The sequence below is a fragment of the Bufo bufo genome, chromosome 8, assembly GCF_905171765.1.
Source record: "Bufo bufo chromosome 8, aBufBuf1.1, whole genome shotgun sequence".
Taxonomy (NCBI): Eukaryota; Metazoa; Chordata; class Amphibia; order Anura; family Bufonidae; genus Bufo; species Bufo bufo.
In genome coordinates, this window is record NC_053396.1 from 70,611,494 (window position 1) to 70,636,069 (window position 24,576).

The 24,576-nt window shown below is 43.1% G+C and overlaps 1 protein-coding gene across 1 annotated transcript in view; it reads right to left on the reverse strand.

Moving 5' to 3' along the window:
* EDA2R (ectodysplasin A2 receptor) overlaps positions 1–24,576 on the reverse strand; it is a 235,331-nt gene that overhangs the window by 63,871 nt on the left and 146,884 nt on the right. Inside the window, exons 5-6 of the mRNA XM_040405782.1 lie at positions 14,414–14,499; positions 14,165–14,326 (exon numbers count right to left, since the gene is read on the reverse strand). Coding sequence (XP_040261716.1) covers positions 14,165–14,326; positions 14,414–14,499 — 248 coding nt within the window. The remainder of the gene's footprint in view (positions 1–14,164; positions 14,327–14,413; positions 14,500–24,576) is intronic.

Consider the following 24,576-nt stretch of genomic DNA (forward strand, 5'->3'; position numbering starts at 1 on the left):
GCACTGAGGGAGTTCTGAGAAGACGAGCCTCCTCATCTCAGAGCGCCTGCGCCGAATGAACAGAGGCGCGCGATTTTTGAAATACTGACAGGGCCGGCCGGAGGAGATGATCACGGCTGGCCCTGTCAATCAACACGGCGAGGGGGCGGTTTTCTGCTGCGGCTACCAGCAAGTAGACGCCCTACTTGCTGGTAGAGACCAGATTTACATATTATAAAACTTCGTTTTCTAAAGAAACGGCCGCATGAAAGTAAGTGATAAGATTATATTCTCCTATATCGCGCTATAAGGAATGTAACTATCCCAAAAACAAAAATGACTTTTGTGGGGTGACAGAAGCCCTTTAAAGCTTCAATGATACTCAATGGCAATGACACATCAGGTCTTCCAGACAAAAACAAGTTTCCAGACATAACAACGTAGCTAAAACCAGACATTTAAAAGGTCAGGCTGTCTGCTTTTTGGTGGTAAACGAGCCTGGGTTTTTCCCTACAAAAGTCTCGGTTTTTCTCTCCAAAACATGGTGGTAAAAGTCTGGGTTTTTTTACCTCCAAAACATGGTCTTTTTTAACCCCTTAAGGACCCATGACGTAGCTGTACGTCATGGGTCCGATCCCTAAACATGGCGCCCGCTCGCGCGGACTGCAGGTGCTTTAAATAACAGAGACCCGCGGTACATGTATGCGATCAGCCATAAGGCTGATCCCATATATCTTACTTTTCAGATGCCGTGGTCAAATGTGACCACGGCATCTGCACAGACAGGAACTGGAAGTCGCGCGCTTCCGGTACGGTAACAGCGTTCCCCGTCTGAGATCGGGGGACCTGTTACCTCGATCTAATTAGCCGAACCGAAACCCCGAGCTGGCTTCAGAGTGAATTAGATGTATATATCAATACAGGACACTAGGTGGCAGCCTTGTATTGATATAGTGCAATTGAAGTCTTCAATGATGGCTATTTAGCCATCACTGAATACTATGGGCGATCAAATGATTGCCAGTTATTGTCACCCAAGGTGACTTAAAATAAATAAAAAAAGGAAAAAAAGTTTTTACAAACATAAAAAAAATTCAAAGACCTAAAAGTTCAAATCACCCCCCTTTCCTCAAAATAAAAATACTTAACCAATAAAAAAAATAAACATCATGGGCATCGCCGCGTACGAAAATGCCCATACTATTAAAATATAACAATATTAATGGCATACGGCAAATGGCGTAGCGGGGAAAAAAATAAAAACAGCCAATTTGCCATTCTTTGTCACTTCAACTAACCAATAATTTTTAAATAAAAAGTGATCAAAAAGTCGTACACACTTAAAATTGGTATCACTGAAAAGAACAGATCGTCCTGCAAAAAAAATGAGCCCTCACACAGCCTTGTACACATAGATACAAAAAGGTTATAGGGGTCAGAATATGGTTATGAAAAAATAAAATTTTTCCTCCTCCATTAAAACGCAAGAAAAATTATTCAAGTGTGGTATCGTTGGAACCGTACTGACCTGGAGAATGAAGATAACAGGTCAATTTTACCGCATTATTTTGGCCACAGTGTAAAAAAATAAATAAAATACCTTTATCAGAATTGCATTTTTTCCAATTCTACCCCATTTGGAATTTTTTTCCCGATCCCTACTACATGGTATGCAACCGTAAATGGTGCCATTAGAAATTACAACTTGTCCTGCAAAAAATAAGCCCTCATAAGGCTATGTAAACGCAAACATGGAAAATCCCAGGGTCCTTAAGGGGTTAAACCCTACGTCAGCTGTGGAAAATGACCAGCGTCTCAATCAAAGCCCTAACAGTCTCTCAGTATTCATTAACTCTTTCCACAGAGCCATGTAAATACAGTGATAATAAACAGGATATATATCACAACATATAAAATGCAGGTACACATTATTAAACAGTATGAGTTAACCTTTTCAATAGAAATAAAGTAAGAAGTTTTAACTTTGCATGGGGGATATAGGCAATTTCCCTCCAGTGTTTCTGCACCACTCTAGAGGAAAACTGAGCTGGATCACTGGGCATAAAGTACTGTTCAATTCAAGTGTGGATAATTTATTTTTATCAGTTAACAAAATGCAAAGTGAATGAACAAAAGAGAAATCTAAATCAAATCACTATTTAGTGTGACCAACCTTTTCTCGAAACCGCATCAATTCTTCAAGGTACACTTGCACAAAGTTTTTGAAGGAACTTGGCAGGGCTGATTGGCTCCAAATTTATTCTGGTACAGAACCACGACCCCAAACATACAATCAATGTCATTAAACATATAGAAGGAGTCCTAGAAGTGATAATATGGCCCCCACAAAGCACTGATCTCCACATCATTGAGTCTGTCTGGGATTACATGAAGAGACTAAGGCCCCTTAGTGACCGCCGTAAAAACACGTATGGGTGGTCACTAAGGGGTTAAAGCTCAGTTATCTTATCTGATAAGAATGTGGTTTAAATTAGTGTTTATGTCCTTTGTAGTTTAGAGATAAGGTTTATTAGACAACAAAGTGAAAGTACCAGTCACACAGTTAGAAACAGTTAACCCTTTGTGACAGAACATTTCAATATTTTTAATAAAGGCCAATTGAAAATAGGATTTTTAGCCAGAAATGAGTAATATGCAATCATAAACAAAATTTGCCTCCAAAGGTGTACATAGCCTTTAACCCTTTTGCTAACAGCACCGTACATGTATGACGCTATAGCGATAGGCAAACTTGGAGCCCGCTCGCACATTCAGCGGACGTCATGGCCAGCAGTTCTCTGCTGTTTCAAACAGCAGAGACCTGCGGCTAACTACCATGACCGGCAATTAAAGCCTTTAGATGATGTGATCAAATGAGATCACGGCATCAAAATGCGCGAGAACCTGGAAGCTTGCGCTTCCGGGAGTGTTACCGACATCCCCTGCGGCCAATTTGGATGCCGGTCATTGGTTTAAATGCGCTCAGCCTTTCTGAAAAAGGCTGAGAACATTTAAACAGCATTTCTTATTTTGGCCACAAGGTGGACAACATAAGAAATGAGCAATTCTCAATGATAAGTTCAGTTTAAAAATCCATGATTGTTAAAAAAATATATAAATAATGCATATGCTTATATATGAGCTTCAAAATCATAATTTAAAAAAAAAAAAATGGTAAAAAAAAATAGAAAAATTAAGAAATATGAAAGTTTAAATCTAATAAAAATAAAAAAAACTAAATAACAAAAAATATCAACATCATGGACATTACCGCAACCGAAAATGCCCATACTATTAAAATCTAAAAATATTTTTCAAATACGGCGAATGGCGTAATTGAAAAAAGGATCAAAATGGCCAATTTGCCATTTTTTCATTGCTTCTCTTACCCAAAAAAGTGTATTAAAATGTGAACGAAAAGTCACAGACACTCCAAAATGGTATCAGGAAAAACTAAAGACAGTCCCGCAAAAAATGAGCTCCCAAACAGCTCAGTAAATCTAACTATAAAAAAAAGTTATGTAGGTCAGAATATGGTGATGTAAAAAAATGTTGTTTTCAAAGTTACATTTTTTTTTTATACACTATTTAGACATAAAACACTAGACATATGGGGTATCATTGTAATGATACTGATCCAGAGAATGAAAAGCATGGGTCAGTTTTGCCGCAAACGGAACGCTGTGCAAACAAAACCCGTAAACCAGTGGAGGAATTGCATTTCCAATTCCACCCCATTTGGGATTTTTTTTACTGCTTCCCATTACATTGTATGCCACAATTAATGGTGGCATTAGAAAGTACAACTTGTCGCGCAAAAAATAAGCCCTCATAGAGCTATGTGAACGGAAATCTAAAAAAGTTATGGCTCAAGGAAAATAGTGAAGAAAAATTAAAACACAAAAACGAAAAAAAGGGTTAAGGCCTATTTTTTTTTTTTTTTTTTTGGGGGGGGGGGGGGTTACAGGATGCTTTCTTTGATTAGCACATAGTTAATAATCATGTCTTAGAGTTAAAGCAGAGTATAACGTTGCATTCACATGTGGCAGATTTTGTTGCAGAAATTTCTGCAACAGAAGATCAGTTCCATTCATTGCAATGGGGCTGTTTTGGTAGAAAACACATGGGGGCAGATTTATCATTTGAATATGGCAGTTTTCTGCTGTGAAAAAGCCTCAAACTGCATGTTTGCAACTTTTTCCAACTGCACTTGTGCAAAAGCAAGTGATGTTACTCCACTGGCCTTGCCACTTTCCCAAAAAGGGGACGTGGCAAGAATGGGGCCAGCAGCCTGCCACATTTAGCATCTTCTACGCCAGTTGACTAATTACTAATTTTCAGTTGTAGAAATTTCTGTAACAAAATCTGCTGCATGTGAATAATAGCACTATTCTAGCGTTAAACACTATGGTGCCCATGAGAGCGTCATAACGATGTAGGGCTCAATGGGTATAGGCACAGTACCTTTTTACTACACTCGCTGACAAAAAGATTTCAATTACTTACCGGTAATTGGTTTTTCCTCTAGCCCCCACAGAGGCACGACAGGAGGATACCCCGCCTCCCCAGGGACAGGAAACAACGTGGAGATCTTTAAATACTCCCCTCCCCTTACCTGCTCCAATAAATAACCGAGAAACTCTGGAATGGATGCAACAAAATTAATCTTTATGTGTTATTGAAAATTAGACAAGGATACTCTCCAAGAAAGACAAAAAACTTTTTCCTTCTTTCCCTTTTTTTTTTAATTTTTATAAAAGTTAGAATAATTATTGGGAGGGAAATTCCCCGTGCCGCTGTGGGGGCTAGAGGAAAAACCTATTACCGGTAAGTAATTGAAATCTTTCCAAACGCCCCCCCAGCGGCACGACAGGAGGAATAACATAGGAATCCCATATCAGGGGGGGACAACAGCAGATAACACTCTGCGAGCAAATGATAACTCCCTGTTCTTCAACACGTCTAACTGATAATGTCTAAAGAAAGTAGAAGGTGACGACCAGGTGGCTGCCTGGCAAATTTGTTCTAACGGAACCTCCGCTGATTCAGCCCAAGAGGCTGCTACAGATCGGGTTGAATGGGCTTTCAAGCCTGCCGGGGGAGGAACCTCCCTTAAGTCATAACAAGTCAAGATTGTCGATCTGATCCATCGACTAACAGATGCTTTGCTTGCAGCGTTTCCCTTATTTGGGCCTGTAAACTGAATAAACAGTCTGTCCGTCTTCCTGAGATCTTCCGTAGCCTTTAGGTAGGCAAGAACTGCTCTTCTTACATCCAGGTTATGGAACCGTCTTTGCTCCTGACTGCCTGATGGGGATCCAAAGGAAGGGAGGGACACCTCCTGAAGACAGTGGAACTTAGAGACCACCTTGGGTAAAAAAGAGGGAGAATGTCTCAGTACTATCCTATCATCCTTGATGGACAGGTACGGGGGCCTGCACAAGAAGGCCTGGATCTCCCCCACCCTCCTAGCCGAGGTGATGGCTATTAAGAAAACTGTTTTAAAGGTAAGCAATTTTAGAGATATTTCAGATAAGGGTTCAAAAGGACTGTCTGATAAGGCTGCTAAGACTAGATTCAAGTCCCAAGGGGGGACAGTGGACCTCACTATTGGTTGTTTTCTCCGAGCTCCTTTCACAAATCTCTTAACAAGGTCTACCTCTGCTAATTTTATATCAAGTAAGGCACTCAAAGCTGATATGTGGACCTTTATAGTGCTTACCCTTAGCCCCTTCTGAAGACCTGACTGGAGGAACTCTAGGACCTTAGTGATTACAAGGGGACCTCTGGTATCCCCGCCTGTAAATCTTCTGAAAGACTGCCAGATCCTGTCATAAATCTTAGAAGTCACCTTCTTGCGACTATAAAGAATTGTGGAAATTACCACGTCCGAGAGGCCCTTTCCTTTTAATATCTCCCGCTCAGTCTCCATGCTGCCAACTGAAGTTGTGTTGTCCTGGGATGCCATACTGGGCCCTGGTGAAGGAGATCCGGGATGTTTGGTAGTCGCCACACGTCTCCTGCTGACATCCTCACTAGGAGAGGGAACCATGACCTCTTGGGCCAGTAAGGAGCAATCAGGATCAGCTTGTGGTTCTCCTGTAGTACCTTTTGCAGCACTTTGGGGATTAACGCAAAGGGAGGGAAGGCATACAAGTTTACTTTTGGCCATGGGTGGGAGAGAGAGTCCACTATGAGTGGTGAGTGGGTGATCTGTATAGGCTAGAGAGCCGAACTTCTCTACTTGTCTGTTTTGATGCGTGGCGAACAGATCTATTTCTGGAAGGAACCATGTTTGCGCTATCTGATGGAATATCCTTGGGTTTAAGGACCATTCCCCTTCCTTTAAGACATCTCTGCTGAGAAAATCCGCGATTGTATTGTCTTCTCCCCTTATGTGAACTGCCGATATTGACAGTATGTTCCTTTCTGCCCACTGGAAAATTTCTCTTGAGACCCTCGCCAAGGATGGGCTTCTTGTGCCTCCCTGCCTGTTTAGATAGGCCACCACTGTGGTGTTGTCTGAGAGTATTCTCACTTCTTTCCTGCGGATCTCTGAGTGAAGGGCCTTCAAGGCCTCCCAGACTGCACTTAACTCCTTCAGGTTGGAAGAGGCTAGGATTTGATTTCCTTGCCAGCCCCCCTGCACTACGGACCTGTCTGAAAAGGCCCCCCAACCGTTCTTGCTGGCATCTGTAGTAATAGTGACTACATCTGTTTGTTGCCACGGAACGCCTTCGTTTAGGTTCTGGTTGATCAACCACCAATTTACGGAATCTCTTACATATTGAGGGACTCTTACTCTCCGCTCTAGGGAAGCTATGCTCTTGTCCCATTCTCTGAGCATGAAAGACTGAAGGGTTCGTGAGTGAGCCTGAGCCCACTTTACTGCTGGGATAGTTGAGGACATCAGGCCCAAGATCTTCATTATTGACCTGATTGTCACTCTTGATTTGCTGCGGAATAGAGTAAATTCCTGCTTGATAGTCTGAATTTTTTCCCGTGGGAGGAAGGTCCTCATGAGACCTGAGTCCAGCAGCATTCCTAAAAAGATCTTTCTTCTTTCGGGCCGGAGGTCTGACTTTTCTATATTTATTAGCCACCCCAGATATGTTAGGCTTTGCTTCACTAATTCTATTTGTTCTAATAGAAGACTCTCTGATGCAGCTGCTATAAGGAAGTCGTCTAAGTTAGGCACAACTAATATGCCTTTTAGATGAAGATCTGCTATCACCTCTGCCATCACTTTGGAGAAGACTCTTGGTGCTGACGTAATGCCGAAAGGAAGGACCTGGAATTGATAATGGAGTACCACCGAACCTTGTTGTACTGAAAATCTGAGGAATTTCTGATGCTCTCTGCAGATTGGAATATGGTAGTACGCGTCGGTAAGGTCTGGGGTTGCCATAAAGGTGTTTCTCTGTAACAGACTTATAGTGGATTTTATGCTCTCCATCTTGAATCGTTTGTAGAGTAGATGTTGGTTCAGTCCCTTTAAGTTTATAATGGCTCTGTATCAGCCGTTTGGTTTTTTGACTAGAAAAATAGGGGAATAATAACCTGTTCCCTGTTCTGCTAGGGGAACTGACACTATAGCTTCTTTTTGTAAAAGGATTTTTATCTGATCTAGTATTAATGCTTGGACTGGATCGGCTTTTTTGGTGATGTGGAACACCTCCTGGGGAAGAGTGGAAAACTCCAACTTTAGGCCTGATGAGACTACATCCAACACCCAGGGGGAATTGGAGATATTCTCCCAGGCTGGAAGGAAGTACTTCAGCCTTCCTCCTACCCTGCATCTGGCGTCATTGTTTTGATGACTTTTGGGAGGAGTCAGAGGTGTTGAATAAAAAACCTCGATCTCTTCCTCTTCCCGAACGCCACTGGGGAGAAAAATCTTTTCTTTTTGGTCTTGTCTGCCCCTAAATGTAGGAAAAAACCGTCTCTGACGAAAATTCCTTTGTTCCGAGGGAAACCCCTTCTTTCTGTCTGTGGCTTTTTCTAGGATGTCGTCCAGGACTGACCCGAACACCCTATCACCTTTGCAGGGGATGCCGCAGAGCTTGTTTTTGGATGCCGCATCACCTGACCAGGACCTAAGCCACACCGCCCTTCTGGTGGAGTTTGAGAGGGCCGCAGATCTGGCTGCTAGTTTAATAGAGTCGACCGAAGCGTCGGCCAAAAATTTTGCCGCCTGTTTAAGAACTGGCAGATATGCTAAAATATCCTCTCTAGGGGTTCCTGATACTAGGTGTTCCTCTAGCTGGTTTAACCAGATAGACATGGACCTTGCTGTATAGGTTGAGGCTACGCTAGGTCTAAGGATGGACATGGAAGCCTCCCATGACTTTTTTAGTAGGGCCTCGCTTCTCTTATCCATTGGGTCCTTTAGGAGACCTAAATCCTCAAAGGGTAAAGCTGACTTCTTTGTAATTTTTGCTACGGGGGCATCTACCTTAGGACATTTGTCCCAAGAGGACGTATCTTCCTCAGCAAAGGGATATTTTCTTTTTAGGACCCTAGATACGCTCGGTCTCTTTTCCAAATCGGTCCATTCCTTATTAATTAATTTTATAATATTAGAGTGGAGGGGGAACACCCTCTTCCTTTTTTCTCCTAAGCCCTTAAACATTAAATCCTGTATAGTTTTGGATTGTTTAGACTCCTCTAGGTTTAGGGTTGCTCTAATGATCTTTAATAATGCTTTGGTGTCCTCAATGGAAAAAAGAGGCTTCCCGGACTCGTCTTCAGAGGAAAGAGGTTCAGACTCCGAGAGCTTCCCTTCATCAAAATCCTCTTCCTGATATTCCGACTCTAAAGTTGCAGGCATTTCAGTCATAGAAGTAGAAGGCTTCTGGGACGTGGCAGCTAGTCTTTGATCCACAGCGCTGCTTACTTCATCCTTAATAATATTTCTAATATTGCCCAATAAGGAGGGGGACTCTTCTGACACAATTTTTTCCAAACATTTTGAACAAAGGGCTTTCTTATAACCTGACGGTAAGGCTTTTTTACAAATGGAACACTTTTTGACTCGCTGAGACTCTGTGGACTTCTGAGCTTCCCTGACCTATAGATATAAGTCAGAAAATTTGTTTAAATAAAAAAAGGGGGCTGCCTAGTCTGTTAAGAAAGGGAGAGGTACAGTCCCTTATCCAGTGTAAAAGAAGGTAAGAATTTTAACCCCTCAGTGAACACAGGCTAACATAGGCATTTATCATTTCCCTCCAGAGGAGGGTAGCTTACCGGGCTGCCGGTCTTGGATGGATCCGAGGGTCTGCGCATTGCGTCCTCTCCTGATGCCGACATGATGCAGGCTGCTCTCAGGACGCCGCCGATTCCTGCCGCTTTTTTGAATCTTCAGGGGAAATGACGTCTTACTTCGGCGCCTGTGAGCTTGCGCTCACGTGACCCGCGATCCTGTGGCTTCCTCTCGCGATAATCAGCAAGGAAGCGCTGCCCGGGGCTGCCTCCACCGGAGGACTTGTGCCTGGGAGACAGGGAGAACCGCACCGCAGTCCCGCGATCCTGCTCCCCTATTCGACCTGCCGGCGACCTTACTGATGGGAAAAATTAACGAACTCCCACCAGCGAAACTCCACGTTTGCTCCCAGAGGGACAGGAAACAACTGGAGCAGGTAAGGGGAGGGGAATATTTAAAGATCTCCACGTTGTTTCCTGTCCCTGGGGAGGCGGGGTATCCTCCTGTCGTGCCGCTGGGGGGGCGTTTGGAAAAATAAGGCACCAAGGAACAGTCCTTGGAATTTAAACTTTATAAGCATTAAAAGTCAGTGCATCTTAGAGCTAAAGTTCCAGCAATGAAGCTGGCCGGCCCTATTGCAGGATCGATCCTGAGCCTGCAACTTAAGTGTGGGTTGAGTGGGAAGCGGCAGTTAAAGGGGTTATCCAATATCATAAACAGCTTTCCCCCATGTGCCAGTCCCCTCACAGGGAATATACTTACCCCGCTCCCTGTGCTGCTCCTGGTCCCCGCACTGCCTGTACACGGATGAAAACATCCGGTGTCGGGGGGGAGCCGCCAATGGCAGGCAGGGAAGGGGACGAGCCTCCCTAGCATCGTGGGTGATGCTAGGGAGGCTCGTCCCAGTCTGCCATTGGCTGCTCCCCCAGACACTGGATCTTTTTATCCACACACGAGGAGAAGAAGCAGCGGAAGTGCGGGGACCAGGACTAGTGCTAGGAGCAGGGAGCAGGGTAAGTATATTCCTTGTGAGGGGCCTGGCACATGGGTGGGCTGTTTATGATATTGGATAACCCCTTTAAGCATTCAGTTGAGCTGAATGCCACCATCCAGCACATCTTTACTGTGCACCTGCCAGCCGAATCCTCTCCATAGCAGAGGATGAGGAGAGAGGAGAGCCTTCTCCCCTGAACTGCCACCAGCTGATTGGTGGTAAGTACCAGCGGAAACGGCTGTCCCTGCTGCCTCCCCCAATCAGCTTACTCCCTCCCTTCCTACTGGGAGAACCGCTCACCAGCCACAAAGCTCCACTGCTCTTGCTGTTAGAAGAAAGGAAAGGAGTTTTAGTTGTCCTCTATCGCCCTGTGCTTTCCCCTGGACTGTTATCTAAAATCTCTGGGTGAGTGACAGCTCAGAGGCCAGCATAAAAATAAACTGTGTTACATATGACTATAACCCCCCTCATCCATAGGGATGCGCCACATTCCTATGAATGATGGGGGTTATAGTCATATTTAATATAAACAGTGTCCAGGGACTGTTCTGTAATTGGCATGTGTGACTATAATGTGACTAGAACACCCTCAGGAATGCACTCATGTACTGCAGGGCCTGGATACTATCTTAACCCCTTCACTCCTAGTGCCGTACATGTACGTCGCTGGGCGGGCATTTAAAGATGGCACCTGCTCCTCTCCGCTGCGGGCGCCATAGCCGTGGGTGGCCACCTGCTTCTTTTAGCATACACCCGCGGCTCATGTCCGCAACCGGCAGCAATGCCGATCGCGGACATTTAACCCCTCAGATGCCGAGGTCAATCCTGACCACGGCATCTGAGCGCACTGAAACCGAAAGTGCGCACTTTCGGTGGTGCTCCGGCTCCCCCGTGCGGCGATCGGAGGAGTCTGAGCATGTATGCAGCAGCCCTTGCCTTTAGGAATGACAGGAGGCTGCTGAATAGTATTTTCTATGGAGCCCTTGCCTGTAATAGGGCTCCATAGGAAACAAGCAATTTTCTCATAGACTCCAATGCTAGTACATTGGGATCTATGAGAATAGCAATCTAATGTTTAAAAAACTAAATAAATAAAGAAAACATTAAAATTCTAATCACCCCCCTTTTCCCAAAATAAATATAAAAGAAATAAAAAAATAAACATCATGGGTGTCGCGATGGGCAAAAATGCCCATAGTATAAAAAAATAAACATCATGGGTGTCGCGATGGGTGAAAACGCCCATAGTATAGTATAACATAGTACAGTATAACATATAAATATACTCCCCATAAGGCAAAAAGCAAAACGGAAAAAAGCATCCAAATGGACGATTCGCAGTTTCTACAAAAAAACTAAATAAAAAGTCATACACACTCCAGAGTGGTATCAATGAAAAGTTCAGATCGCCCCGCAAAAAATGAGCCCCCATACAGCTCTGTACACATAATTACAAAAAAGTTATAGGGGTCAAAATATGGCGACAAAAAAAATAAAACTGATTTTTTCCCACTTTTTAATTTATTTCTAAAAACGCAAGAAAAACTATACATATAAGATATCGCCGGATTCGTACTGACCTGTAGAATAAAATTAACCAGTCAGTTTTATCGCACATCGAATGTTGTAAATAAAAAACCTGTAAAACTGTGGTGGAATTGCTTTTTTTTTTGCAATTTCACCCCATTTGGAATTTTTTTCCCGCTTCCCACTACATCATATGCAATATTAAATGGTGGCGTTGAAAATTAAAACTTGTCCCGCAAAAAAACAAGCCCTCATATTGCTATGTGAACAGACAAATAAAAAAGTTTTGGCTCTGGGAGGGCAGGGAGCGCAAAACGAGAACGCAAAAAAAAAAAAAACTCCGGGCCTGAAAGGGTTAAGGATGAGAGGAGTTCTAGTAACAACATAACAGTCATCCATAGATCCCCCAACTAACAGTGTGAAATATTATTTTGTTGTGTTACTAAATAATTTAGCAAAACTTTCAGTTTAAAATATTTCTTCTTATTTTCTTCCACTAAAACATAGGTGCGTCTTATTAAGTGAAAAATATGGTATGGGTGACTATAATGATGGCATATGTAAGTGATAACTATATTGGAGAGAAAGAATAAGTTTATTGGGGAAAACTTTACAACTGAAAGGAGGTGCTAGTACCTCATTGGGCCACTGTCATGCTCGTGTGTGGGAGGAAAACACCACACTGAACATAGGAGGGAAAGGGGATACCGGAATAAGGCCTGAAAACTAGGGAAGGAAGATGGACACCTCCCAGAGGTAACCCTAACTCCAGTCCTGACAAACTGCCAGTATGAACAGGCCCAGAAGTTAGGCAAGTTCATACATTGGATACCTAGAATTCTATCTCACCCTATAGGACCCTGGAACTAATGTCAGGACTGAGTCTACCTGTTCCTCCAAAGGGAAGGATGAACAGTAGTCTCCCTCGGGCCAAATGACAAACAACAGGGAAAGGCAACACACACATATATCAAAACAAAATACAAAAGGGAATGGAAACACTTATCTTCAATGAAGCTTTGGTAGCACCAGGAACTCAGCCGAGAACCAAACACAAGCTAACCCCAGTCCCCAAGTCCAACAGAAGCTATAAACCGCATAGCATAGTGGGAGAAACAACAATAAATAGAGAAGGCTAAATGACCACAATAGCACCACCTGGGGATAGAAGGTGTGGCAAGCACCAGAAACAACATAGACATAAATTGATCCAAAAGGAAAACATGTCAGATAAAACCACGTGTTGCCAGTCTCACAGATCTCCTGACACCTGTTGCGGGAACGTCCGTGACAGCCACCTCTAGTATGGATACAAGATGAACTATGGTTGGGCATGAAAGCATACAGTTATGGTAGTCTGCGGCACATCTGCCCACAGCTGTTTCAGCTGGGACTGTAGATCCTGGATGTTCTTAGGCTGCCAAAGCTGGTGTCCCAACTGGTCCCATAAAAGATTGATTGGCAATAAATCTGGTAAACCGGCAGGCTAAGGAAGTGTTGCAATCTGGTGGAGACATTCCTGGGAAACCTTTGCTGTAAGGAGCTGAAAAATGCTAGTTGGAAGCCCTGCCATGAGAGGAAACATATAAGTCCTGCATATATCGCTAATGTGTTAGTGTTCCTTGTATCACTACTGTACTTGGGGTTACTGACTGCCGTATGTGATGACTACCCAGATCATCACACCAACATTTGAGACAGTGTGTCACTCCATGGTAAAGGCAGGATTGAAGAGCTTACCACAAGCCCTCCATGCTCAAACCCGACCATTGTGGTATCCCAAACAGAATCTGGATTCATGACTAAAGTCTATACAGTTCCAGTCCATAGCAGCCCAGGCTTCTCACAGCATATGAAGGCAACAGTGGCTGGGATTCAATGACAGGACACCTAATGTAATGCACCATAACACCAAATGTCCTTCTTCTAAGCGCCTGGAGATGCTCCAGGCAGAGACAGGGTTGTGTAATGAAGGTGCCACCTGTGAGTGGATGGTGGACAACTGTAGTAGCTGCTCGTGCTGTTCAGCAGATCAAGTGATCCACTCCACTGGTGTAGGCCAAGCAGAGCGTGTTCACCATGTGTGCCTGCCCTCATATAACCTCAATCCCAAAATCTTCTAACAACTAGGTCAGAAAGGCATAGATAGCTGACAATTCATTGAAACAACCATTCTACTTCTTTCAGTTCAGTAATGCGCCCCCTCTCAAAGTGTGTCAATTGAGCAACATGTCTTCAAGAGTGCAACAGAGGCATGTCTAGCAGTCAAGGATCTCTCCATCTCTCATCAAGAGGCACACTACCCAAAAGTAGCATCGGACAGCCTTTTTATAGGGAATCAGGGGAAGCACTTTCACGCCCTCTTCTGGTAAGACCCAGTGTCTAATCAGAACAGTTACTGGCAAGCAATACATTTGGCATGCCCTGCTATAAGTTTGCAAATTTCAGTTTTTTTAACTCACCTCGCTGGAATTGGCTTTTCAAAAAACGTCCGCAACAAATGACTGAGAAGGTCACCAAGGTAACCAAAATTAATGACAGGGCCACCAATATAATAGCCACTAGAAGTACAGGATCCCGAGGGGTAGTACTAGTAGGCTGCACAGGCCCAGGCCTAGGGTAACCTGCAATATTATGAGAATAAGTAGACATTAATTAGCCTTTTAGCATAATTACATTTTTATTCTATTGTACATGGTTAAAGAACTTACACTGACTCTCTGAACGAGGTGTGTAAGCTGTACATGGGAAGCACTCAAGCTCACGAAATCCTCCTATCCGGGTTTTACTGTAAAATCTGAAAAAGGTAATAAGTTAAAGTTAAGACTAGATAAATCTTCCACTGTCTGCAACATTCAAATACATACCCAAATGTCATACTTAGAACATCACAAGTGCCATATTCAATGGTGTACATACCACAGAGTCAGACCCTTGCAGAAAGGACGCCCTTTTGCTAATGGTTTTCAAGAATCTGTTCAAAATTCGCCTCTTGCATTGTTAGCAAACAAGGGAAGGAGAAACTGGCCCAAATGTGCACAGGGGTTAACAAACACTCTGTCATGAGATGTAGCACCATAATGAAGAGCCAATTTAGATGTTTGCTAGGGTTCCTCTATGTTCACCACTGGACATGTTTGAACATGGTGTCTGAGCTGCAAGTAGCATGTTATGGAGCAGAAGAAGCTGAACAGATTGATATATAGTTTTATGGGAAAAGATTCAGTATAATTTATTAACTTAATTTTCTGCTCATTTTAGGCTTTGAAGACAAAGAGGTGGTCCTATCAGTGATTGACAGCTATCTCCGTATACAAAGTCATAGAGGGAAGACTGACAATCACTGATAGGAGCGATTCCTTGACTTCAAAGCCCAGAATGAGCAGGGATTAAAAGGAATAAATAAGGGTACTTTCACACTAGTGTTTTTCTTTTCCGGTATTGAGTTCCGTCCTAGGGGCTCAATACCGGAAAAAAACTGATCAGTTTTATCCTAATGCATTTTGAATGGAGAGCATTCCGTTCAGTATGCATCAGGATGTCTTCAGTTCAGTCCCTCTTATGTTTTTTGGCCTGAGAAAATACTGCAGCATGCTGCAGTTTACTCTCCGGCCCAAAATCCTGAACACTTGCCAGAATGCCGGATCCGGCATTAATTTTTATTGAAATGCATTAATGCCGGATCCAGCCCCAAGTGTTTCGGAAAAACTGACCAGGTTTTGCGGTCTGCGCATGCGCAGACCTTTAAAAATAAGAAATAAATAAATACCGGATCCGTTTTTCCAGATGACCACCGGAAAGATGGATCCGGTATTGCAATGCATTTGTAAGACGGATCCATCTCACAAATGCATCCGTTTGCGTGCGGATTGCTGGACGAAACTGCCTGCCGGAATCCTCTGCGGCAAGTGTGAAAGTACACTTACAAGTTACAATTAATCTTTTTCTGCAAAACTATATGTCAATCTGCTCAGCTCCTCCTGCTCTATAACATTGCATTTCCTTTAACACATTGAGGTGTTACATACACCAGTCTTGAAGTCTGAAAAGTCCTATGGTGCACATTGCTGAAAATGTATTAAGAGACATAGCCTCTTAATAAATGTGGTGCATGTTCTGGCAGTCCATGCACCAGATACTCAATTCAAAGTAAGTAATGAGCTGATGTAAATTTGAACTGTAATTAACATCAGTTTCTGGAGTAAATTACAGTAAGGTCTCTTTCACATGAACGTGTGCGCTCCGTGGCCGTAATGCGGACCACATTTGCGGATCCGCAATACACGGGCGCCGTTCCGTGGGCATTCTGCATCACGGATGCGGACCTATTCATTTCAATGGGTCCGCAAATCCGGAGATGCGGAAAGGGCTGATCATGCTGACAGATGCCCTTTAATGCATTTGTGGATGACAGACAAATACATCATGGCCTCTGTTTCAGGGGCCATAACATTTTTACTTGGATTCCGGGGGCCATAACATTTTTCTTTTTTGTTCACATAGCCAAATCAGGGCTTGTTTTTTGTGGGACAAGTTGTACTTAATATTTCATATGATGTAATAGGAAGCTGGAAAACAATTCTAAATAGTGTTATGAACTTTGCTTTTAAGCCATTCCCAATTAAGTAAAATTAAGTCTGTGGGTCAGTATGATTACAGCAATACCAAATTTTTGTATTTTTTTTATGTTTTAATACTTAAAAAAAATATGTATCATTCATATTTACCGTAATTCTATGGAGATGTGTAGGAACTCATTTTTTGCGGGTCAAGTTTCTGTTCACTTTTCATTCAATTTTTTAGGCAAACAATTTTTTGGGCAATTTTAGGTCATCAGTATTAAAATGTCAGAAAACCCTTTTATAACTTTTTTTTTTTCTCCAGTAGGGGAATTAACATAAACCATTGCAGTCTACAGGGAAATCACTCTGCTCCTATTAAGCCAAGCGTAACTTTACTAAGGCAGGCCTCAGAGCATTCAGAAAGCCCCATGCTGCCATTGCAATCGAACATCTCCTGTAATCTCTTTGTGGGTGGGGGGTTCCATTCAGTCATGGTGAGTGCCTCACTCCAGGTAAATAACCATTCAGATGCAAATGTATGTATATTAATGCCAGAAGCCTGACTAATAAAACTGGGGAGCTGGAATTAGTGATGTGTGAGGAGAACTATGACATAGTGGGAATAACTGAGACATGGCTGGATGATAGCTATGACTGGGCAGTTAATGTACAAGGTTACAGTCTGTTTAGAAAGGATCGTCAAAACCGGAGATGGGGAGGGGTCTGCCTTTATGTAAAGTCCTGTCTAAAGCCCACAATCCGTGAAGATATAAGTAAAGGAACATAAACATGTGGAGTCACTGTGGGTAGAGATACATGGAGCTAAAAACAACAATAAATCATAATGAGGTGGTTATTATGGGGGACTTCAACTACCCAGATATAGACTGGGAAACTGAAACTTGTATATCTCATAAAGGAAACAAGTTCTTGGCAATAACCAAAGACAATTACCTCTCCCAACTAGTTCAGGACCCGACTAGAGGGACGGCCATACTGGACTTAGTATTAACCAATAAGCCTGACAGAACAACAAATGTGCAGGTTGGGGGACAACTGGGAAATAGTGACCATAAAGTAATAACCTTGCAATTATCATTCAAAAGAGCGTTTCTACGGGGAGGAACAAAAATACCAAACTTCAAAAGAGCTAAATTTAGCTAACTAAGAGAGGCCATAGGCCTAACTAACTGGGACAAAGTCCTCAAAAATAAAAATACAGCCACAAAATGGGATATCTTTAAAAACATCCTAAAATCTCATTGTGAGAGGTACATACCATATGGGAATAAAAGTTTAAGGAACAAAAAGAAACCAATGTGGATAAATAGAACTGTAAAGAAAGCAATAAATGACAAAAAGAAAGCATATAAATCACTAAAACAGGAGTGTAGCACGGAACCACTGAAAAATTATAATGAAAAAAATAGAACATGTAAAAAACAAATAAAAGCGGCCAAATTAGAGACCGAGAGATTAATTGCCAAAGAGAGTAAAACTAACCCTAAAATGTTCTTCAATTATATAAATGTTAAAAAGTATAAATCTGAAGGTGCCGGCCCTTTAAAGAGTAATGAAGGGGGAGTCGCAGAGAGCGACGAGGAGAAAGCAAAGCTGTTAAATATTTTTTTCTCCAATGTATTCACTGAGGAAAATAAACCGTCAGATGACATGTAGAATGTAAAAATAAATTCCCCATTAAAAGTGTCCTGTCTGACCAAGGAAGAAGTACAACAGGGACTTAAAAAGATTAAAATAGACAAATCGCCAGGACCAGATGGCATACACCCCCGTATCCTAAAAGAATTAAGTAATGTCATAGCCAGACCCTTATTTCTGATATTTGTGGACTCTATACTGACAGGGAATGTCCCACAGGATTGGCGCATGGCAAATGTGGTGCCAATATTCAAAAAGGGTCCAAAAACAGAGCCTGGAAACTATGGGCCGGTAAGTCCGGCATTCCGGCAAGTGTTCCTGAGTTTTACCGTAAAAGGACTGAACTGAAGACATCCTGATGTATACTGAACGGATTGCTTTCCATTAAGAATGCATTAGGGTAAAACTGATCAGTTTTGTTTCCGGTATTGAGCCCCTAGGACGGAACTCAATACCGGAAAACTTTGACGCAAGTGTGGAAGTACTCTAAGATGCTGGCGGATAGGAAGCTCCAGTGGACTGCATGTAACTCCTGTGACTAGAATTAGGGTGAACAATGCTTTATCATCCTCATTTTCATTAGGGGGAGGTACCCATCAGGGATCCCCTCTTTGGCCATTGCTATTCGCTTTGGCATTTGAGCCCTTGGTGGCCATTTTAAGGTCATCTCCGGATATAGTAGGATTTAAATATGGAGTTAGAAAGGAGCGTGTATTGCTTTATGCAGATGAAATTATTATCTGTAGATGACTTTTATTGCTCACTTCCTACCATAATGGATATCATAGATGGCTGTGGTAAATACTCGGGCCTTACTATTAACTGGTCAAACTCAGCTCTGTTGCCCCTGATGCCAGCTGATAATATACCACTTCCTGATAATATGGCGATTCCATTGGTGGATAAGTTCAAATATTTGGGTGTATGGGTTTCCTCTTATATTCAGCATTATGTTAAATTAAACCTACTACCTCTGTTTGATAGAATGGAATTTGACCCATGGGTCAAATTGCCTTTGTCAGTGATGAGGCGAGCTAATTTAATTAAAATGATCCTGATACCATTGGGATAACTTTGGCTTCCCTCATTTATTTAAGCGCATTAATAGCATTTTTCTTTGGAAAAAGGGCACCCCAGGAAATAAATTGGAAAAGTTACAATTGGCTAATGAAAAGGGAGAGGTCGTACTGCCCCATCTGGGGAGTTATCTTTTGGTTTCACAGCTGCAGCATTTACAGGGATGGGGCTTAGCTGTTGGATGGGACTGTACACAATGGATATCGAGACATGTTTTGAATAATGAATAGTGATGATCGAGCATGCTCGGCCGAACATCTTTTGGGCTCCGCAGCCAATAAACGTACAGGTAAGTACTGCCCTCACTGTAATGCCATAGCCTTGTTGGCATTACAGTGATTGGCGGGTGCTATATTGTTCGGCTCATTCTTAGTAAGGGAGAGCTATGCTGAGGAAGGGACAGACAGTGTAGAGAGTGATTTAAGAATATTATTACCACCAAAACTTTTTAGAGACCCAAAAGTCCTTTTAACCGCCTCCGGACCGTCTAACGCAGGATCACGTTCCGGAGGCGGCAGCTGCAGGAAGAGTCACGCATATACGCGTCATCTCGCGAGACGCAAGATTTCCTGTGAACGCGCACACACAGGCGCGCGCGTTCACAGGATCGGAAGGTAAGCGAGTGGATCTCCAGCCTGCCAGCGGCGATCGTTCGCTGGCAGGCTGGAGATGCAATTTTTTTAACCCCTAACAGGTATATTAGACGCTGTTTTGATAACAGCGTCTAATATACCTGCTACCTGGTCCTCTGGTGGTCCCTTTTGCTTGGATCGACCACCAGAGGACACAGGCAGCTCAGTAATAAGTAGCACCAAACACCACTACACTACACCCCCCTATAACTTATTAACCCCTTATTAACCCCTGATCACCCCATATAGACTCCCTGATCACCCCCCTGTGATTGATCACCCCCCTGTCATTGATCACCCCCTTGTAAGGCTCCATTCAGACGTCCATATGTTTTTTACGGATCCACGGATACATGGATCGGATCCGCAAAACACATATGGATGTCTGAATGGAGCCTTACAGGCGGGTGATCAATGACAGGGGGGTGATCACCCCATATAGACTCCCTGATCACCCCCCTGTCATTGATCACCCCCCTGTAAGGCTCCATTCAGACGTCCGTATGTTTTTTACGGATCCACGGATACATGGATCGGATCCGCAAAACACATACAGACGTCTGAATGGAGCCTTACAGGGGGGTGATCACCCAATATAGACTCCCTGATCACCCCCCTGTCATTGATCACCCCCCTGTAAGGCTCCATTCAGACGTCCGTATGTTTTTACGGATCCACGGATACATGGATCGGATCCGCAAAACACATACGGACGTCTGAATGGAGCCTTACAGGGGGGTGATCAATGACAGGGGTGATCACCCCATATAGACTCCCTGATCACCCCCCTGTCATTGATCACCCCCCTGTCATTGATCACCCCCCTGTAAGGCTCCATTCAGACGTCCGTATGTGTTTTGCGGATCCAATCCATGTATCCGTGGATCCGTAAAAAACATACCGACGTCTGAATGGAGCCTTAAAGGGGGGTTATCAATGACAGGGGGGTGATCACCCCATATAGACTCCCTGATCACCCCCCTGTCATTGATCACCCCCCTATAAGGCTCCATTCAGACGTCTGTATGTTTTTTACGGATCCACGGATACATGGATCGGATCCGCAAAACACATACGGACATCTGAATGGAGCCTTACAGGCGGGTGATCAATGACAGGGGGGTGATCACCCCATATAGACTCCCTGATCACCCCCCTGTCATTGATCACCCCCCTGTAAGGCTCCATTCAGACGTCCGTATGTTTTTTACGGATCCACGGGTACATGGATCTGATCCGCAAAACACATACAGACGTCTGAATGGAGCCTTACAGGGGGGTGATCACCCCATATAGACTCCCTGATCACCTCCCTGTCATTGATCACCCCCCTGTAAGGCTCCATTCAGACGTCCAAATGTTTTTTAAGGATCCACGGATACATGGATCGGATCCGCAAAACACATACGGACATCTGAATGGAGCCTTACAGGGGAGTGATCAATGACAGGGGGGTGATCACCCCATATAGACTCCCTGATCACCCCCCTGTCATTGATCACCCCCATTGATCACCCCCCTGTCATTGATCACCCCCCTGTAAGGCTCCATTCAGACGTCCGTATGTGTTTTGCGGATCGGTGGATCCGCAAAACACGGACACCGCGGATCCGCAAAACACATACGGACATCTGAATGGATCCTTACAGGGGGGTGATCAATGACAGGGGAGTGATAACCCCATATACATTCCCTGATCACCCCCCTGTCATTGATCACCCCCCTGTAAGGCTCCATTCAGACATTTTTTGGCTCAAGTTAGCGGAAATTTTTTCTTTTTTTTCTTTTTTCTTACAAAGTCTCATATTCCACTAACTTGTGTCAAAAAATAAAATCTCACATGAACTCACCATACCCCTCACGGAATCCAAATGCGTAAAATTTTTTAGACATTTATATTCCAGACTTCTTCTCACGCTTTAGGGCCCCTAAAGTGCCAGGGCAGTATAAATACCCCACATGTGACCCCATTTCGGAAAGAAGACACCCCAAGGTATTCTGTGAGGGGCATATAGAGTCCATGAAAGATTAAAATTTTTGTCCCAAGTTAGCGGAAAGGGAGACTTTGTGAGAAAAAACTAAAAAAAATCAATTTCCGCTAACTTGTGTAAAAAAAAAAAAAAATTCTATGAACTCGCCATGCCCCTCATTGAATACCTTGGGGTGTCTTCTTTCCAAAATGGGGTCACATGTGCGGTATTTATACTGTCCTGGCATTTTAGGGGCCCTAAAGCGTGAGAAGAAGTCTGGGATCCAAATGTCTAAAAATGCCCTCATCTAGGCTGCAAAAAAGTGTCACACATCTGGTATCGTCGTACTCAGGAGAAGTTGGGCAATGTGTTTTGGGGTGTCATTTTACATATACCCATGCTGGGTGAGATAAATATCTTGGTCAAATGCCAACTTTGCATAAAAAAATGGGAAAAGTTGTCTTTTGCCGAGATATTTCTCTCACCCAGCATGGGTATATGTAAAAAGACACCCCAAAACACATTGCCCTACTTCTTCTGAGTACGGTGATACCAGATGTGTGACACTTTTTTGCAGCCTAGGTGGGCAAAGGGGCCCACATTCCAAAGAGCACCTTTAGGATTTCACAGGGCATTTTTTCCAGATTTTGATTTCAAACTACTTCTCACGCATTAGGGCCCCTAAAATGCCAGGGCAGTATAACTACCCCACAAGTGACCCCATTTTGGAAAGAAGACACCCCAAGGTATTCCGTGAGGGGCATGGCGAGTTCCTAGAATTTTTGTATTTTTTGTCACAAGTTACTGGAAAATGATTTATTTATTTTTTCTTACAAAGTCTCATATTCCACTAACTTGTGACAAAAAATAAAAACTTCCATGAACTCACTATGCCCATCACAAAATACCTTGGGGTGTCTTCTTTCCAAAATGGGGTCACTTGTGAGGTAATTATACTGCCCTGGCATTCTAGGGGCCCTAATGTGTGGTAAGTAGTTTGAGATCAAAATGTGTAAAAAATTACCTGTGAAATCCTAAAGGTGCTCTTTGGAATGTGGGCCCCTTTGCCCACCTAGGCTGCAAAAAAGTGTCACACATATGGTATCGCCACACTCAGGAGAAGTTGGGCAATGTGTTTTGGGGTGTCATTTTACATATACCCATGCTGGGTGAGAGAAATATCTCGGCAAAAGACAACTTTTCCAATTTTTTTATACAAAGTTGGCATTTGACCGAGATATTTATCTCACCCAGCATGGGTATATGTAAAATGACACTCCAAAACAGATTGCCCAACTTCTCCTTAGTACGGCGATACCAGATGTGTGACACTTTTTTGCAGCCTAGGTGGGCAAAGGGGCCCACATTCCAAAGAGCACCTTTAGGATTTCACAGGTCATTTTTTACACATTTTGATTTCAAACTACTTACCACACATTAGGGCCCCTAGAATGCCAGGGCAGTATAACTACCCCACAAGTGAACCCATTTTGGAAAGAAGACACCACAAGGTATTTTGTGATGGGCATAGTGAGTTCATGGAAGTTTTTATTTTTTGTCACAAGTTAGTGGAATATGTAAGGAAAAAAAAAAAATCAGCATTTTCCGCTAACTTGTGACAAAAAATAAAAAGTTCTATGAACTCACTATGCCCATCAGCGAATACCTTAGGGTGTCTACTTTCCGAAATGGGGTCATTTGTGGGGTGTTTGTACTGTTTGGCCATTGTAGAACCTCAGGAAACATGACAGGTGCTCAGAAAGTCAGAGCTGCTTCAAAAAGCGGAAATTCACATTTTTGTACCATAGTTTGTAAACACTATAACTTTTACCCAAACCATTTTTTTTTTTACTCAAACATTTTTTTTATCAAAGACATGTAGAACAATAAATTTAGAGAAAAATTTATATATGGATGTTGTTTTTTTGAAAAATTTTACAACTGAAAGTGTAAAATGTCATTTTTCTGCAAAAATGTCGTTAAATTTTGATTAATAACAAAAAATGTAAAAATGTCAGCAGCAATGAAATACCACCAAATGAAAGCTCTATTAGTGAGAAGAAAAGGAGGTAAAATTCATTTGGGTGGTAAGTTGCATGACCGAGCAATAAACGGAGAAAGTAGAGTAGTGCAGAAGTGTAAAAAGTGGCCTGTTCATTAAGGGTGTTTAAGCTAGGGCGGCTGAGGTGGTTAATGACTATTGTGTGTGGCAGCAGCAATCTACATTTTTAGCGCACCTGCGCTAAATAGCTAGAACTTTACAGACCCAAAAGTCCTTCTAGGGACTATTGTGTGTGGCAGCAATATCTATTTTTAGCTCATCCTGTGATAAATAGCGTACAATAGTTAGGCCGCTGTAGACAGCGACATTAGCTGCGCCACATCTCCTGTGTAACGTGTGCGCATCCAAAAAATATCTGACATACAGTGTACTTTTTCTGTAGACGGTGTCCGCTGCGGACAGTAACATTAGCTGTGCCACATCTCCAGTGTAAAGTGTGTGCATCCAAAAAATATCTGACATCCAGTGTACTTTTCAGTGACATTAGCAGCGCCACATCTCCTGTGCAAAGTGTGCACATCCCAAAAATATCTGTGACATACAGTGTACTTTTTCAACAGACAGTGTCTGCTGTGGACAGTGACATTACCAGAGCCACATCTGCAGTGTAACGTGTGCGCTTCTAAAATGTAGCTGTGACATACAGTGTACTTTTTCCTTTTACAGTGTTTCAACATCCCAAATACCTTTTTAAATTTTTTTGCGCATACACTTCCAAATCCTACACTACTGTACGTGTAACATACTTTCAATCATATATAACATTTAATATGAAGAAGGTGAGCAGTAAGGGACGGGGCAGTGGCCGTGATGCTGATGGTGCATGCAGAGGCCGTGGCCCTGGGCGCAGTGAAACTGTGCCTGCTGCCAGAGCACAAGAAAAACAATCATCCACGATACCTAGCTTCATGT